Below are 18,080 nucleotides of genomic sequence, written 5' to 3' on the forward strand. Positions count from 1 at the left end.
GACGATAAATTATTTAAAGTTGTAGCCACAGTCATTGTTCCCATTAACGCACCATAACAAAAAACATGGCTTGTTTACACACAACATGTTGTCGCACTATCCCACTGTGACATGTCATGTTAAGGAATTAGAAAATGTAATTCAATGTCATTAGAGGACATTACAATGTGCAACCAGCAAATGGAGCACAGAATGCTAGACATGTGCAATGTGCTTGAACGCTTATGGAAACTTCACCTAATTCGATTCGGCAAAGACGTTTGCTTCAATACAAAAGTTTATGGCACATTTGATTAAACATTGAAAAGTCAATGGGCATTTTTTGCTTCTTTCCAAATTCGATTAAACTTGTAAAAAAAAAAAGTCATTGGGCTACTATTTTGCTACTTGCAAAAGGCAGAATACTGTAGCTATTTTTTTACATCTTGATGCTAAAAGGTGGGCCTGAATTTGACATCGGTTTTTTTAACTTTTGTATAGTTTGATGGAAACTGCAGCAAAGTGGATCTCCGCAGATTCACATATCTCTATTGAGAACATTTATCTGCACACGTTCCATGCCAATATGATGTAATGCACGCCAGACACTCTGCCTCCCCCACGTGAATATGAACAGCACAGGTTTAGCACAGGCATGTCTTGACGCTCAATGCAGGATTCACTGTTCAGTCTATGATGTGACTTTTTGAAATCTAGAAATGTCTCTCTGTTTTGAAATGGCGCTATGCTGTTATTCTGTGATTTACTTTGCAATATATATCTATCGATCTACAGTATGTTAAAGCAGCATTTCCATCTTAAAGCAGCAGTCTGGAAAAAGGGGTTTTCAACAATGTTAGGACCGGGATAGGGTAGCTGGTGTCCAAAATCACAGCCACCAGTAATGTTAATACTGTGTCATACATGGGAATCTGCACATGCTAAAGGTGAGTCCAGAGGGGGTGAGGAGGAATAATAATCTAGCACCATATTCATTGCATGGGTTGTTTGTTCTGATGGTGTTTACTGGCAATCGCTAATGTGCAGCTATAAGGGGGACAACAGAGATCTTTGTGCCTGTAGAAGCAGATATTGTGTCCTCTGCCCTTTGATCAATAATGAGCTGGTGTACCACTTTTTATACAGGGCATCACTGATGCTGTTGTGGTTTTTGATTGGCTAAGACATTTAGGCTAATTGCACAATTGAAGAATCCCCAGCTTCCAATGGGCTGAATCAACATGAGTGGGAGCATCAAGAAGTCAAAAAGATACACTGCACTGTTAATTACATTGTTTTTTTATGCTGTAAATTGGGGGCTAGCTGGCACATTTTAGCCTGGGGGGTGGGGGGGGGAGGGACAAGAAAAATCTACTCGTGCTTGCTCCAGGGGGTACAGTGGCCCATCTGATCATTCAAAATGGTTTTGATTATCAAAAATGCTTGCAAAAAATAAAATAAATAGGAGGCTATATTCTAGCAAAATATGTTTAATGATAAATAAATCTTTAAAAATAAATGGACTACTGATTCCCTAGCCCCTCTAACACTGTAAGTCCCAGTAAAGAGTGAGCAGTGTTGAGAGTAAATCCTGCAGGGTCTTTTATACTGTTCTGTGTGTGTGTTAGCAATAAAGTTTAGGAATAGCTTGTTATTGTAAGGGGTCTATGACTGTAGTTAGGTCAGCTTACAAGCCACTTACAAGCCACCAGCCAGGTATGTACCAGCACCAGATTACACCGCTAGCAACACTATCTCATATAGGATGGGGGAAAGGGTGCTACAGATGGAGGCGCTGCTGAGATTTACATCAGGACAGGCTTTTGCAGCAAGACCAGAGACATGCTTCTGTTTCACCATGGACATGCATATGGACATAATATTTAGTGTTCTGAGGAGGGCCAAGGGATTGTGGCTTGTGCCATGCAGCCCTGCTCCATCCTGTTCTTGTATATGCTGGGAGGCATTTTAGGAGGGGCGATTGAGTCCCTCTGCTTGAAGAGCTGCACTATACTATGGTGGCCCCCTTAGCGAGGGGTCACCATGCGTGGTAATCTAAACTAAGAAGAAGTTGGGGACAGTTCCCTGATGCGTCTCTGGCTAGATTGTGGCCAAACTGTGCTACCATATGAAGAAAGGTGGGGGTAGTTCTCTGATGCAACTCCAGGGAGACTACAGTCCACTTGTGCTACAAGAAGACGGTGGAGGCAGTTCCTTGATGCGTCTATATATCATGATAATGTAAGCACACCCTGTTTTAATAATAAAGCATGCACACTATATTATAGAAAAATAGAATGTTGCGCTCCCAATTGATAGTAAAAATACCAAATAGTGGTAAAGGGAACAGCTCACGTCACAGAGCAGAGAGCGGGTGTAGAATTGCCTGTGACGTGAGCTATTCCTTCCACCACGGAGCAGAGAGCGAGTGTGGAATTGCCTGTGACGTGAGCTGTTCCCTTTACCACAGAGTCGAGAGCGGGTGCTTTCCTTATCGGCGTTTACCTCAAGTCTCTCCTTAAAGTGTGGACTGTAACAGAAACTTTCTCTTTCTAGTGGCAAGTTTTTTCAACCAACGAGAGTACCAGCGGGTAACGTGTATCTTCTTTATGCTGTTTTTCATTTATTGATACAAATACGTGTCACACAATATATAGTGTATCTTTTTATTCTATACTTTTATTATACATTTTTGAACCAATCTATACTATGTGATTTTTTTGCACATGTACAGTATATATTGAATAAATATATGTTGATATATATAGTCTTGAGAAAGGCTCAGGTGGGAGCCGAAATGTTGACAGTCTTTAAAGCTGCAGTTCAAGCAATATCCTACATGTGTGTTTTTTTTTTTAATAAATCAGTTCTGTACTATGAAAAAATACTTGTAGCATTTCATTTTTTAATGTACTCTAATGTAACAAGCAATTTTGTTTCTATAGCAACCATTTACAAAGTCACATCCCCTTCCTCTTCTGAGACAGGCTCTGGCAGAATAAGATCCCAAGCAGAATAAGATCGTCGGAGCAGCAGCATTCTCCCATGGGCAGAAGAGCCGCACTCGGGGGCCCCCGAGTCGGGCTCTTATTTTTTTTTTTTTTAATGTGTCTCCTGTAGTAGTAGGATATCTGCTTGTTTTCGTTTATAATCCGAGAATGCTAGCTTCCTTTTTGCCCTCTCTCTAGCACTGCACCAATTGTATCTAGTGCCTGCCTGGTCACATGATCTTCTCCACAGAACTTTGCATCCTGGGTACTCTTCTGCAGCAGTAACAGTGAGATTTAGTGAGCCCCCGAGCCGAATCTTTGCTGATCGATCACAGAAGAACGGATCGATCAGCAACTTAGCTAATGACTTGTCAGTGTGCAGATTGTATTGGTGCAGATATTGAATGGAAAAAGAAAAAAAATTAAACGGCAGCTGTTGTTGTGTGTCTGTTTCTCCATTTGATACATACATACATACATACATACATACATACATACATACATACATACTTTGATGTTATATTTTCATCTGCTAGTGATGCAATTGTAATGGTCTTTATATCCCAGGATAATGATGCAGTGTTATTACCCCCAAGATAGCATTTATTTAACAAACAATGAAGAAAATATGCAGAACAATAGATTTTTTAATTTAAACAATAGTGTATTCATTAATAAAATAATACAAAAATATCCTTAGTCTATACCATAAATGATCCACTACAGCCATTAGGGTGATCATCGTATATATTATATTCCATAAGGTCAAGCATATACTGTATCTAATAAGACAAACAAGGTCGGAAAAGCAGATATCTAAAAAGCCAGCTCAAACATGAATACATATATATTATTTAAGCTATATTAACCCCATATGGACATTTGATAACATTACATTGCCCACAGATATTTTCACCCACCATTCTTTAATAACAACAGACCCAATCAAACCCAGCTTTAAGGGATATTTTTCTTACCTGATCTCCCTCCTCCTCACACTGAGCTTGTTGGGTACCACAGGACTGGGGCAGGCATGGCAGCATGGAGGCAGCACGGGGACAGGCAGGCAGGGCAGCACGGTGGCAAGCAGGCAGGGCAGCATGCAGGCAGGGCAGCACAGGGGCAAGCAGGCAGGGCAGCATGCAGGTGTCATATTTCTCTAGCCTGCTGTACCCATGCTTGGCCACCGGGACTGCTGCCACTCTCAATGTCTTGTTCTAGCCTGCAGTACCTAAACTTGTCCACCGGGATTGCTGCTGCTAAACTAAGGAACATTCCAGAACCTGATACCTGACACCTCTGCACCTGTGCTCCACCTCCCAGCCTGCCTATATAAACCTCCCTTTCCTGTTCCTCCTTGCCTGTTTATACTGGTTCCTTAGCTCCTGCAAGGTTCCTGTGTTTACTGCTGTGTTAGCTATTGCTATCATCCTGTTCCAGTTTCCTCGTTGCCGACCTCTGCTTGTTTCCTGACTTCGCTACCTGCCGCCTGCTTCGGACCCCTGCTTGTTTCCTGACTTCGCTACCTGCCGCCTGCCTCGGACCCCTGCTTGTTTCCTGACTTCGCTACCTGCCGCCTGCCTCTGATCTCTGCTTGTGGCCCCTACTTCGCTCCCTGCTGTTCCTGCCACTGGGATCCACTTCAGCCGAAGTCCAATACTTGACAGAATAAACAGGCCCTACCATGGATTCCGCTGGAACAGACCCGGCTCAGGCTCAGACACTCCATGACTTACAACATATCATGGTTGGTTACCAGGAACAACAAAGACACGTGTTTAATCGTCTTGGCCGCTTGGAAGAACAAGCCGCCACTGCGGAAGCTGAGAATCGTGAACTACGTGCAGCCTTAATCACCTTGTCTGGTCAAAACACTGTGCCTGTGCAAACCGCACCCCGTATATCCCTTCCAGAAAAATTTTGGGGGGAAAAACAATCTTTCCGGAATTTCCTTAATCAATGCAGACTTGTGTTCAAGCTTCAGCCCATCATTTATCATGCCGAAGAAGCCCAGGTTGGACTGATCATAACCCTGCTCAAGGATGAGGCCTTGCTTGGGTCTCCCCTATATTAGAACAAGATAGCCCACTACTAAGGGACCTGGAGGAGTTCATCAAAGCCATGAGTCTTATTTTTGATGACCCAAATCGTAGTGCAACCGCTGAGGCAACTCTGAACAATCTTCGTCAAGGAAGACGCTCGGCAGCTGAATACGCCGCTGAATTCCGCAGATGGGTTAACGATACTGATTGGAATGAGGCCGCGCAGAAATATCATTTTCGTCAGGGTCTCTCGGAGCAAGTTAAAGATGAACTAGCCCGGGTGGAGCTCCCAGAGAGATTTCAGGACTTTGTCCGTTTATGCATCCAAATTGATCGCAGGCTTACGGAAAGACGATTGGAGAGACAGGGGTTCATGCCAAGCAACCCTGGGTTTAGAGATGTCAGTACCCCAAGACGTTCCAGGGAGACTGAGGAGGAGCCGATGCAAGTAAATACACTGCGGGGACCCATCTCAACCGGGGAAAGGAATAGACGCCGAACAGAAGATCTCTGTTTATATTGCGGAAATGATGGGCACTATCTCGCTGATTGCCCAAACAAGTCCAGGCGGTCTTATTTCCAGAGCCCTAGGAGAAATCAGCTGCACGCTATTTCAAAGACTGTTTTCTCTGCTTCTCAAGGGAACGATAACCCTCCTTCGCTACACCCTCACCTCCTGGTTCCTATTATAATCGAGGAAGGAACACATCGTTTTTCAACCACAGTAATGGTTGACTCAGGGGCGGCAGGGAATTTTATCGACATAGAATTCACCAAGAACAATTCGGTATCATTTGTAGCCAAGGAATCGCCAGAAAGGATGGAAGTCGTTGACGGTTCTCCCTTGAGCTCTGGACCTGTTACCCATGAAACCAGTAACTTAACACTAATCATGGAGCCCAATCACCAGGAGAAGATTTCTTTTGGTCTCATTCCATCACCTTTGTTTCCAGTGATTCTGGGAATTCCATGGCTCATGATACATAACCCACTAATTGACTGGAAGACAAAGACCCTCACGTTTACCTCGGAGCACTGTCAGCTAGCCTGTCTACCTAAAACTCCTATACCAGAGTGTGTACAGTAGGAATACATAAGATTTCCTCGTCTCAAGAAAATCTTCTGCCGGCTCCTTACTCTGAGTTTTTAGATGTGTGTGACAAGAAGAACGCAGATACTATTCCCCCACATCGCTCTTATGACTGTCCCATTGAATTATTACCGGGTGCTGCCATTCCGTTTGGAAGAATCTATTCCCTCTCAGAACCGGAATTGAAGGTCCTCAATGACTACCTACAGGAGAACCTATCAAAGGGTTTTATCCGACCCTCTACTTCTCCAGCAGGCGCTGCGCTCTTCTTCGTGGGAAAGAAAGACGGTTCTCTACGCCCCTGCATTGACTATCGGGAACTAAATAAGATTACGGTGAAGAACAGGTACCCATTACCTCTGATACCTGAAGTATTGGAAAGAATTCGGTCAGCCAAAATCTTTACCAAATTAGATCTCAGAGGAGCGTATAATTTGGTCCGCATTCGACCCGGTGACGAATGGAAAACAGCCTTCCGAACCCGTTATGGGCACTATGAATATCTGGTGATGCCTTTTGGACTCTGTAATGCCCCTGCTACCTTCCAGCATTTAATTAATGATGTCCTCCGAGAGTTATTGGACCAATTCGTAGTGGCATACCTGGATGACATCCTTGTCTTCTCAGATAACATCATGGATCATCAGAGACATGTCCGAATTGTCCTTGAGCGTCTCCGTAAGTACAAATTGTACATCAAGTTAGAAAAATGTGAATTTGAAAAGACCAACATGCAATTTCTCGGTTAAATCATCTCTCCCGAGGGTTTGAGTATGGACCCAGGCAAGATTCAAGCCGTGGTGGAATGGCCAATCCCTCGAAATGAAAAGGACATTCAGAGATTTGTGGGTTTTGCCAATTTCTATAGACTTTTTATTAAAAATTTCTCTGGCATTATTGCTCCAATCACCCAACTCACACGGAAAGAATTCCTCTTCAAATGGTCTCCTAAAGCGGATGCGGCATTCGAACAATTGAAGTCACTCTTCACATCTGCCCCTATCCTCATCCATCCAAATCCAGAATTACCATTCATCTTGGAAGTGGATGCATACGACTCCGCTGTTGGTGCCATTCTGTCACAAAGAATTGGACCCAAGATGCTCCTTCATCCATGTGCCTTTTATTCATACCAAATGTCAACAGCTGAACGAAATTATGACATCGGAAACAAAGAACTCTTGGCTATAAAAGCTGCATTCTCTGAGTGGAGACATCTACTGGAGGGGGCCAATCATCCAATTACGGTCTTTACGGATCATAGGAACTTAGAATTCATTCGATCCGCAAAGAGACTGTCTGTGCGACAAGCCAGATGGGCTCTCTTCTTTGCAAGATTTCAGTTCCACATCTCATACCGCCCTGGCTCCAAGAATGGGAAAGCCGATGCCTTGTCACGGTCCTTTCCGAATCCTAGTTCAGACAAAGAGCAAGAAGAAACTATTCTTCCAAAAAGAATTTTTTTGGGCGTCACATTCTCTGCCGATCTCCTCACACGAATAAAGGGAGCCTACTCAAATGACACTTTTCTTAAAAACCCTCCTCCGGAAGCAGAACTATTTCTATGTGATGGTCTCTGGAACTGTAAGGATCGTCTGTTCGTCCCTAAGGAGGTAAGATTAGAGGTGCTCCAATTAATGCACGACTCCCAACCCGCTGGTCACCCAGGTGTCCTCAAGACACAGGAACTGTTGTCTCGCTCTTTTTGGTGGCCTAAATTAGCACAAGATGTTAAAGACTATGTCCTATCCTGTGAGACATGTGCTAGGACCAAGACCCCTCGAGCATCACCTGTGGGTTTACTGCAGCCTCTTCCTGTTCCAACTCGTCCTTGGGGGTCCATATCAATGGATTTTATTGTTGACCTGCCACGATAAAATGGACATAATACCATCCTGGTAGTGGTGGATCGACTTACAAAGATGGCTCACTTCATTGCAGCACAGAATCATCCTTCTGCAGACCAGACAGCCAAGTTGATTGTGAAAGAGGTGTTTCGGCTTCACGGGGCTCCTGATGAGATCATATCCGATAGAGGGGTACAATTCACTTCAAAATTTTGGAGGACCTTCTGTTCCTCTCTAGGAATTCGTTTAAATTTATCGTCTGGCTATCATCCACAATCCAATGGCCAGACAGAAAGGACCAATCAGACTTTGGAACAATACTTACGATGTTTTGTTTGTCATCTCCAGGATGACTGGATTGATTTCCTGCCATTAGCTGAGTTTTCATACAACAACTCACATCATTCATCGACTCAGAAGAGCCCCTTTTTCTCAAATTATGGATTTCATCCAACCTTTATTCCTCGTTTTCCATCTTCGGGCCCCATTCCGGCAGTTACAGAGAAACTTGGAGACTCTACGAGACATCCAGGAGACCCTCAAAGAGACACTTCGTGAGACTCAAGTAAAGTACAAAAGAGCAGCAGACCAACACCGCAGACCCTCCCCAGAATTTCAAGTCGGGATAAAGTCTGGCTTTCTACAAAAAATCTACGTCTAAAGGTTCCAACCATTAAATTGGGCCAAAAATACATCGGGCCATTTCGCATCTCAGCACTAATAAATCCAGTGTCCTTCAGATTAGAGCTTCCGGAGACCATAAAAATACACCTTGTGTTTCACTCTTCTCTGCTGAAACCTTTCCGTGAGAACCCGTTTCCTGGACGGAGACTTCCTCCCCCTGAACCCGTCCTCGTGGATAACGAAGAGGAATTCATTGTGGAAAGAATTTTGGATTCCAGGTTACACCGAGGGAAACTACAGTACCTGGTTCACTGGGGGGGCTATGGCTTAGAGAAGAGGTCTTGGGAACCCAAAGATTTTGTACATGCTCCGCGACTAGTCAAAGCTTTCCACCGACGATATCCAGACAAGCCTAGCAAGGATCGTCCGGAGAACACTCTTGGGAGGGGGGAGTAATGTCATATTTCTCCAGCCTGCTGTACCCATGCTTGGCCACCGGGACTGCTGCCACTCTCAATGTCTTGTTCTAGCCTGCAGTACCTAAACTTGTCCACCGGGATTGCTGCTGCTAAACTAAGGAACATTCCAGAACCTGATACCTGACACCTCTGCACCTGTGCTCCACCTCCCAGCCTGCCTATATAAACCTCCCTTTCCTGTTCCTCCTTGCCTGTTTATACTGGTTCCTTAGCTCCTGCAAGGTTCCTGTGTTTACTGCTGTGTTAGCTATTGCTATCATCCTGTTCCAGTTTCCTCGTTGCCGACCTCTGCTTGTTTCCTGACTTCGCTACCTGCCGCCTGCCTCTGATCTCTGCTTGTGGCCCCTACTTCGCTCCCTGCTGTTCCTGCCACTGGGATCCACTTCAGCCAAAGTCCAATCCTTGACAGCAGGCAGGGCAGCACGGGGGCAAGCAGGCCGGGCAGAATGGGGGCAAGCAGGAAGGGCAGCATGCAGGCAGACCAGCACGGGGGCAAGCAGGGCAGCACAGGGGCAGGCAAGCAGGGCAGCACGGGGGCAGGCAGGGCAGCACGGGGGCCGGCAGGGAAGCACAGGGGCAGGCAAGCTGGGCAGCATGGGGGCAGGCAAGCAGGGCAGCATGGGGGCAGGCAGGGCAGCACGGGGGCAGGCAGGGCAACACGGGTAGGCAAGCAGGGAAGCAGGCAGGCCAGCACGGGGGCAGGCAGGACAGCACGGGCAGGCAAGCAGGGCAGCACGGGGGCAGGCATGGCAGCATGGGGGCAGGCAGGGAAGCACATGGGCATGGAAGGGAAGCACAGGGGCAGGCTAGCAGGGCAGCACGGAAGCAGGCAAGCAGGGCAGCACAGGGGCAGGCAGAGCAACACGGGCAGGCAAGCAGGGAAGCACTGGGCAGGCAGGCCAGCACAGGCAGGCAAGCAGGGCAGCACGGGGGCAGGCAGGCCAGCACGGGGGCAGGCAGGGCAGCACGGGCAGGCAAGTAGGGAAGCACACGGGCAGGCAGGGCAGCACAGGGGCAGACAGGGCAGCACAGGGGCAGGCATGGCAGCACGGGGGCAAGCAGGCCGGGCAGCACGGGGGCAAGCAGGCCAGGCAGCACGAGGGCAAGCAGGCAGGCCAGCACGGGGGCAGACAGGTCAGCACGGGGGCAGGCAGGGCAGCACAGGGGCAGGCAGGGCAGCACGGGGGCAGGCAGGGCAGCACGGGGGCAGGCAAGGCAGCACGGGGGCAGGCAGGGAAGCACGGGGCAGGCAAGCAGGGCAGGACAGGGGCAGGCAAGCAGGGCAGCGCTGGGGCAGGCAAGCAGGGCAGCGCTGGGGCAGGCAGGCAGGCAGGGCAGCACGGGGGCAGGGAAGCATGCAGGCAGGCAGGGTAGCACAGGGGCAGGCAGGGCAGCACTGGGGCAGGCAAGCAGGGCAGCACGGGGGCAGACAGGGCAACACGGGGGAGGCAGGGCAGCACGGCGGATCATCAGCAAACCCAACAGCAGCAGAATAAAAATAAAATCAAGCAGGGACAAGCCACCAGAAGTAACCGCAGTGTTTGCACAATACACTGAGGACAGCAGGTTAGGTCCTGACCCCTTACAAACTCAAAGGAGCCAGAATTGACTGGCATTTGACTGGACACAAACTCCCTTACAAAGTTCAATGTCTCAAAGTACCACCTTTCTTAGTAGAGACCCTTAACTGCCTTACACTTCAAAGTGCAGAAGCACTGGTTAGTACCCCCTAAGCTCCTTAGAGGTGCCTGTCTACCCCCTCTCCCTAGGGCCAATCTCTTTCCACCCCTTCCAAGGGCCAAACTCCCTACGTTCCTCACCGCCCCCCAGGGCCAATCTCCTTAACTTAGAACAGGGATGTGCAAACTGGGGGTGCAAGATTTTCCAGGGTGGGCACGGATATTACAGAGGTCCCACACTCTTCCCCAGGGCATTTAAAATTTAAATTAAATACCGGGGGACAACGCGAGGCCTCTGTAACTTCTCCTACCTGGTCTTCGGCGACGCGTCGCCATTGTAACCCAGCATCAAATGATGCCGGAGCTGTGCAGGGTGGGGGGCGCGAGCAGGGGAGTAGAGCAGGCAGGGAGGCACAGGGAGAAAACTTTGTGCACGCCTGCCTTAGAATCCCCTTTTCTCCACTCCCATCCATTTAGCTCTTTTTCAAGCCCCAGCAAATCACCCCTCCCCAAGTCCTTAGCGCTATCTGTGTTTGACTGGCCTGCTCCTTAGATTACCCCATCCCTTTTTCTCCTCCCCCACCCATTTAGCTCCACCCCCAGCTCACCCTCTGCCAGCTCCTGCTGCAGGCTAATAAGGCCGGACCCGGCCTGCTCTTGGCTTCCGGAAAAAAGCCAAGTGCCAGGCTTGCCTGCATTCTTGGAAATAGGACCGGCCTGGGGGGCAATGTCCCCCCTGCCTCACCTGCTGTAAGTAGTAGACAAGGCACAAATATAAACAAAATCAATGCTGATGTAGCCCAGTCTCCTGGGACTACTGATTTCCTGGCCTTATAACACTGTAAGTCCCATTTAGTAAGTGGGTAGTGTTAGCAGTAGACTATGCTGGCTATGTTACATTGTTCAGTGTGCCTGCACAATAAAGTTCAGAGTTAGCCTGCTATTGTCAGGGGGGTCTATGACAGTGTCTAGGCTGGCTTACTAGCCACTCCCCATGGAAGGAGGGGATTTTCTCCCCCACAGTGTAGAGTAGGTTTATTGTGTAGTTCTTCTGGGATAGACTTCAGTGTGCAAACACAGAAGAGAGTTTCCCCTGCTAGAGGATAATGCTGAGGCCTAGCCCCACTTCTTAGGGTACTAAGAAGATAATGGCTAAGGCCTCAAATATGGGTACTATGCCAATCCTGTGTTCCAGTGCATATGTGTGTTCAATAAACCTCAATTATACCAACACCTGGTGTAGTATTTGAAGCATGGCTAGTGAACAAAGAAAAAGTGTCCATGAAGTTCATCCTGAAGCCTGAGGATCCTCTTGGACTGGAGGAGCTGTCACCTAAAGAACCATGGTGAGCCTGTCCTAATGTCCTCCCCACAACATCGCGGAGATCTCCTGCCTCCTATTTACCACTCAGGTATGCACCACAAACCACAGAATACACCGGCAGCAACACCATTTCCGAGAGGGTGGGGAAAAGAGGGCTACACTAATAAGAAGATTTTACAGATGAAGCAGGATGGGGAAACTATATCTTTGTTATAGCATTGATTACAGGAAGAAGTAATGATAATTGTTTGTTCTTGTATAGCGCTAGTAGTTTTTACATAGCGCTTTACAGAAGCATTTTGCAGACACAGTCCCTACTCTGTAGAGCTTGCAATCTATGTTTTTGATGCTCAAGGCACAGGGAGATAAAGTGACTTGCCCAAGGTCACAAGGAGCTGACGCCAGGTTCCTGGTTCAAACTCAGTGCCAGTCTGTGTCTTTACTCACTGAGCCATTCCTTCTCCCAATAGGAGTAAGAATAAGAGCTTGATGGGCCAAAATGCTCAAAAAAAGTGCAGTAGAACAAACAATCTCAGGCTGCACTACATTGCAGCTAAATGTGATACCACCATCCACATCCATACATCCTTCCCTACTGTGTACTGCTGTACCCAGACAGGATAGCAATACTTTACTTTTTATCTATTGTTCCTGACCACTGTCACACTTTTTACCCCTGCACATATATATATTTTTTTATTTCTTGATTAATTATTACTTGTACTTATATTTCTACTTTGGCATTTACAGTATTTTATATCTACAGTATGAATGAAAAGTACATTTTTATCCTAGCGCCACCAAATAATGACTTAACTGAGTGGAACACACAGTGCTTGCCTCTTCAGTTGCTTTATTCCTTATCCCTTTTTTTTTGCACTGTCAATTAGTACACAACTATTACTAATTTTAGCTGAGCGAGGAAAGTTTCTTTTATGTTCTACAATTATTTGAGATCAAATCATGACACATGTAAATCTTACAAATACATACATGCCAGTCGATCTTTTCCATCTGTTGACAGGGACAGTTCTCTCCAAGTGTCTCCATCGTCTCTTTCCTCTCCCAGCCACCGGTTTACAGGTAGATAAAATTCCTCGTCTGATGAAATGTTTTGAAGTCTAACCTCCTCCAGATACCAGTCAGGTTCTTCTCCAGTATTGTCATGTCCAATGCGGAGTTTATACGGTTGTCCCAGATGCTTTACATTAATCTATGGAAAGAAACATTCACACAGAGCAGCTAAAAACATGTATCAATCAATTTGGTATAAAATGTCTTAGGGAATGACATCCAGTGAAATGGACTTATCATTCTGAAGATGAAAGACTAGATAAACAATTGTTCTTAATCTGTACATAATCATTTGCTTTTCGTCCTAAAGATGAAATCATGTGTGAATGACTTCTTAAAGGAGCAATCCAAGACAGATCATTTTTAATTTGTTTTACATATAAAATTGAAGCAGGGGGTCTCCGGAACAGAACCCCATTAACTTAAGCTCTTGGGACCCACAATTTTCAGAGATACTTACCTCTGAGGTAGGTGCCGGTAGCTGCTGTAGCTCAGCAAGCAGGGCTTTCAAATGTAAAGCTCCTGCATCACATGGGACTATAGGAAACCGCACTGATCACGGCTTCCTGCTGGCCTGCACGGCCTGAGATCTCTGAGGATATATTGGGAACCCTGGAAGCTGAACAGAGCTGCTACCGGCACCTAATACACAGGTATCTCCAGAAGCAGGGGGTCTCTGAAGCTAAAATTAATGGGGTTCAGCTCTGGAGACCCCCTGCTTCAACCATATATATTAAAAAAAATTCATTCACAAACAAATTCGCCCGTTGGATTGCCTCTTTAAGTAATTCGCAAAGTTGTACGTTTATAATTTTACTTCACATTGGGCCACGTTTATAAAGTGGTTCTAATTTACAAGGCTCTAGGTGGCCCATTCAAGTAAATAACGTAGCACTGCTTAGTAAAATCTAATCCTTTGTGTGTAACATTAAGCTGTATGTTAATATAATGTTTGTGATGCTGGAAATGCTATTCACACATTGCATCAATGTCACCGCACGAACTGACTGGAACATGTAGATGATTTAAAAGTAATTCAACCATTGCACTATTGTAAACATTATTTGGGATAATGGAATTGTATTGATTAGGCAGCAGAGTCAACAAGATAACTACCGCTGACATAAACCAAATAATTGAGAGCCACCTAATGTAAGTGAAAGACAACACTTTTATGACAAGTATAGAAATGGGTAAAAACTAAGCAAGAATCAAAATCTGTGAAAAAGTGATAATGTAATTACAATAACTACATCAAACTAATATTATAGGGTTTCCTCCCAGCAAAACTTAAAAAATGTACAATTTTAGGTTTTTGACTCACTGGTTTGATTTTCAGGAAGCAAGAAATCCAGTAACATTAAATGATGACGCCCAACCTTACAAATTATTATAACGTGACACTTGTTTAAATAAATATAGTAAATATATATTGCTTGCCTGGTGTGTAACTCCACCTCACGTGTTCATTTGCTTTTTGGGTTACATGTCTCCAAGACAATAAAAGATAGAAAGCTTCTTTCTACATAAGGCAGTACAATGGCGACACCGATTTTACCAAAGCTGCCAAGATTCAATGCAGCCCACCAATTATATCAACCACAAACATTTGTAAAGAAGTAGGTTAAAATATCTGGAACAATAGCGGATTCGGCTTGAAATGCTGATGCAGCGCTAGTAGAGTGCAGTTTCTTATGTTCTTGTAATTGGAGACAAGCCACTGTTATCTGTAAAAGCTGCTATTTATGATTCGAGCTTGATGAACAGTGATAGAGACGGCAATGAAAACACACAGAGGGAAGCACCTAGGGGGATCTCATCCTAAGTGACTGGACAGGCAACTATGGCAAATACATCACACAAAAAAAAACAACATAAATGAACTCAAGCTTTCCAATTACTTTCTTGAAAGACTCCATTTCAGTCCACGTGTGAAATCTGATCTCAATGTTGAAGAACTACAACTAGTTCTATTCCAATACATTTGACATTACATTAAGCTAAGGCCTTGGGGTTAAAATGGGAAAAACTCTTAATGACAAGAGCTGATTGTCGGAAAAGAACCGCCTCCCCCCCATCAAATCAGCTAAGACAGTTCCTTTCCTGCTACAACAAATTCTTCTAATAAACAGACTGCATGTCCTTCTCTGATCATTGTTTGTTTTTTTAGAAAACAGGTTGGATGTGATGTCAAAACTAACACAGAACACAACATAAATAAGGTGAATTTGTGGAATTTCTTTTCTTACATTAGAATTAATTGCAGTATTACTTTAGAGTTATTACAAATGGTAAGAAATAATGGGGAAAGGCAGGTGTGTGTGTATAAAATATATATATATATATATATTTACAGACTATGCACTTATTTAACCCAGGCTGTGCTGAAAAAAAGCTGTGTAATACAGAAGGCATAAGCTTATTGGGCTCCATGTTAAAATGAAATGATAAATGGGGAAAGACAGATTATGGTCCTGTCTGAGACATGTGAATGTGCTCACAATTGGTATTTTTATTCATAATGTAATAAATCAGTGGTTATTATTAGCACTTATTTATTATTGTCATTATTTGTGATGTACAGAATATGGGCCATTGTGGGTATTTCTTTCTCTGAAATATTCAAAGTACATGTTGTGTCTTATAGAAAACATTTACTATAAATACTGTATATATGAAAAATATGCTCCAGAGAAAAAATATTTATATCAGTTACAATTCAGCTTCTTTGTGTAGTGTGGGATTTTTTAAACATCCATGTGAAAATTGTCACAAAAAATACTTTAACCCCAAAAATGTTTCAGAGAGATTTGGACTATTTGTAAACAAGTAAGATCTTCTCTTGGAATCTCCATTGGGAGAAAGGTCTACAAATGAGGATATAATGATACTGCTAGGCTAACTAAAGAGATTTCAAAAGAGTAGTTAATACATATTGCATATTGCTGGTATGTCCTTCACACTGAAAGCATGGACAACATAACCATCTTGTGTCTGACACTCTGCCTTCTACAGTAAAGATGCTAAAGTACTTGGATCACTGTTTGTTTGTGTTAACCATAATTTACCCACAGCCTGCAAGAGAAGTAGAATTGTGATTAAGGAAATGGCCAGTGTGAGAATTATTCACGGATGTTTTATGGCTGATCCATTAGGGGAAATGGAGAAAAAAAATAGAAAGAGGAAACTAGTGAGATTTGAGACGAGGAATAAATATGAGCGGCAGACTAGCAGGAAGAATAGAAGTTGAAAAGAAATGGGAAAATGTGACAAGTGAATGATATGCAGTACAGTGTGGGGGGCTCTGAGCTGCTTTTCTACCATGCAGCTGTGTTTATCTTGTCCACGTAGGTGAATCATCTTTTCATTTGGTTTTATTCTGCATACAAAGGAATACCAGAGCTGCTTGTTTAGCACTTGGAGACTGAGATAGCTGGTTGTACTTTGTAATCATTTGCATTTTTTGAATAAGATCTGGATACTTATGTTAGAAATACAATGTTATGCTTTCCAGCGTGAATCAAGTTCTTGACCTTCAGCGCAGAACTTGTGGGCGTGCTAAAGTGTTTGAATGCTTTCAATAATTACTACTTTTATGCAGAAAAAAATATCTAATGTAAACATCAAAAAATAGTTCACAGAAATAAATGACAGAAAAGAAAAATACAGCTAATCAAATAGCTTGTTGTGACTAAACCAGGATAAAGAGGGGATTGTTTAAGAGAAGGTCATGTTATAATTTAGTGGGATGGTGTATCCTTAAATGTATTCAGTTTTAATTGATGCTATTATTATGTACCCTCTTAGTTCACCTCTTTTTCTTTGATATATTTCTGCACCAGAGAGAAAGTCTCTGAATATTTATAAGTGGACATATAATACTGCACTTTACCCTGCACTGTGCACAGAAAAACCTCATAATAATTATTTTTTTTAAACAAAGGAATTACATGTGCTGACCACTTGAAACATCATTTATGTGTAGAGGACTTTGTTTTTTTCTCTGTTGAGGTTTAATAAATTAAATAACCCAATTTCTTATACTATTCTTTTATATGTGGGGGAGATGCATGTATTCATTTTTTGTATATATTTTAAATGCCAATATAAATGAAGAGGCAGAGGCCCCAGCATGGGGTCGTAGGCTCCTTAAGGGCTGCGACATCCTGATTGGCGAGAGCTGGGGGGGGGGGGGTTGGCTAAACCCCCTCCCCCTTCCCCCACGGAGTGGGAAGGCTGCTTGTCCCCTCCCATGAGGGGGGGGGGGAAGAGGGTATAAAGAGTGGGGCCCCAGGGGAGAGAGACAGAGCTAACGGAATTCCCACCCATCCCCGATGTTTTGCTATTATATTAAACTGTTGGAATGTTATATTAACATGATTTGTACCACACAGGAGCAGTTTGTCTCCTCGTCACAGCGGAGCTGCCGCGCCAGCCAAGCTCAGGAGATGGAGAAAGGGTGAGGACTTTAGGGTCTGTCCCTCAGCTGGAGCCCCTAGAACAGCTCGGCAGGCTGGAGGCGCCGGCTTTAGGGCTGGGCCGGCCTATGCCCAATCAACGCTGGTAAAAGGCTGGGCGCCAGCTTTAGGGCTGGGCCTAAGCTGACCCTAGGGGCGGGTGGGGGAGGGAAGCAGCCCAACATCGGCTGAATGAGGATCTCCCCCCTCCATTAACATGCTACGGGCGGGGGGAGGGAGCGGGACAATTGCTGGCTGCCTGGGCAAGGATCTCCCCACCATTCACATGCTACGGGCGGGTGGAGGGAGCGTGGCCAATCGCTGGCCGCTGGGCAAGGATCCCCCCCCCATTTTGCATGGAGCATATTTGGCTGGCGGACAGGCTGGTAGGGTTATAACAGCGGATGTTAAAATAAAGCTGTGACCTTTTCTTCCAACATTGTGTGGTCTCCATTATTTGGTTTAGCGTCACAAAGGAGGGGCGGCGCATAAAGC

General features: G+C 44.9%; 1 protein-coding gene across 3 annotated transcripts in view; it reads right to left on the minus strand.

Moving 5' to 3' along the window:
• The window catches only part of RP1 (RP1 axonemal microtubule associated), a 452,067-nt gene that overhangs the window by 240,141 nt on the left and 193,846 nt on the right, over positions 1–18,080 (minus strand). For all 3 annotated transcript variants that reach the window (XM_075584311.1, XM_075584310.1, XM_075584309.1), the window contains one exon: positions 13,048–13,267. In XM_075584311.1, the coding sequence (XP_075440426.1) occupies positions 13,048–13,267 (220 nt within the window). The remainder of the gene's footprint in view (positions 1–13,047; positions 13,268–18,080) is intronic.

The sequence above is a fragment of the Ascaphus truei genome, chromosome 2 (assembly GCF_040206685.1).
Source record: "Ascaphus truei isolate aAscTru1 chromosome 2, aAscTru1.hap1, whole genome shotgun sequence".
In the NCBI taxonomy this organism is placed as follows: Eukaryota; Metazoa; Chordata; class Amphibia; order Anura; family Ascaphidae; genus Ascaphus; species Ascaphus truei.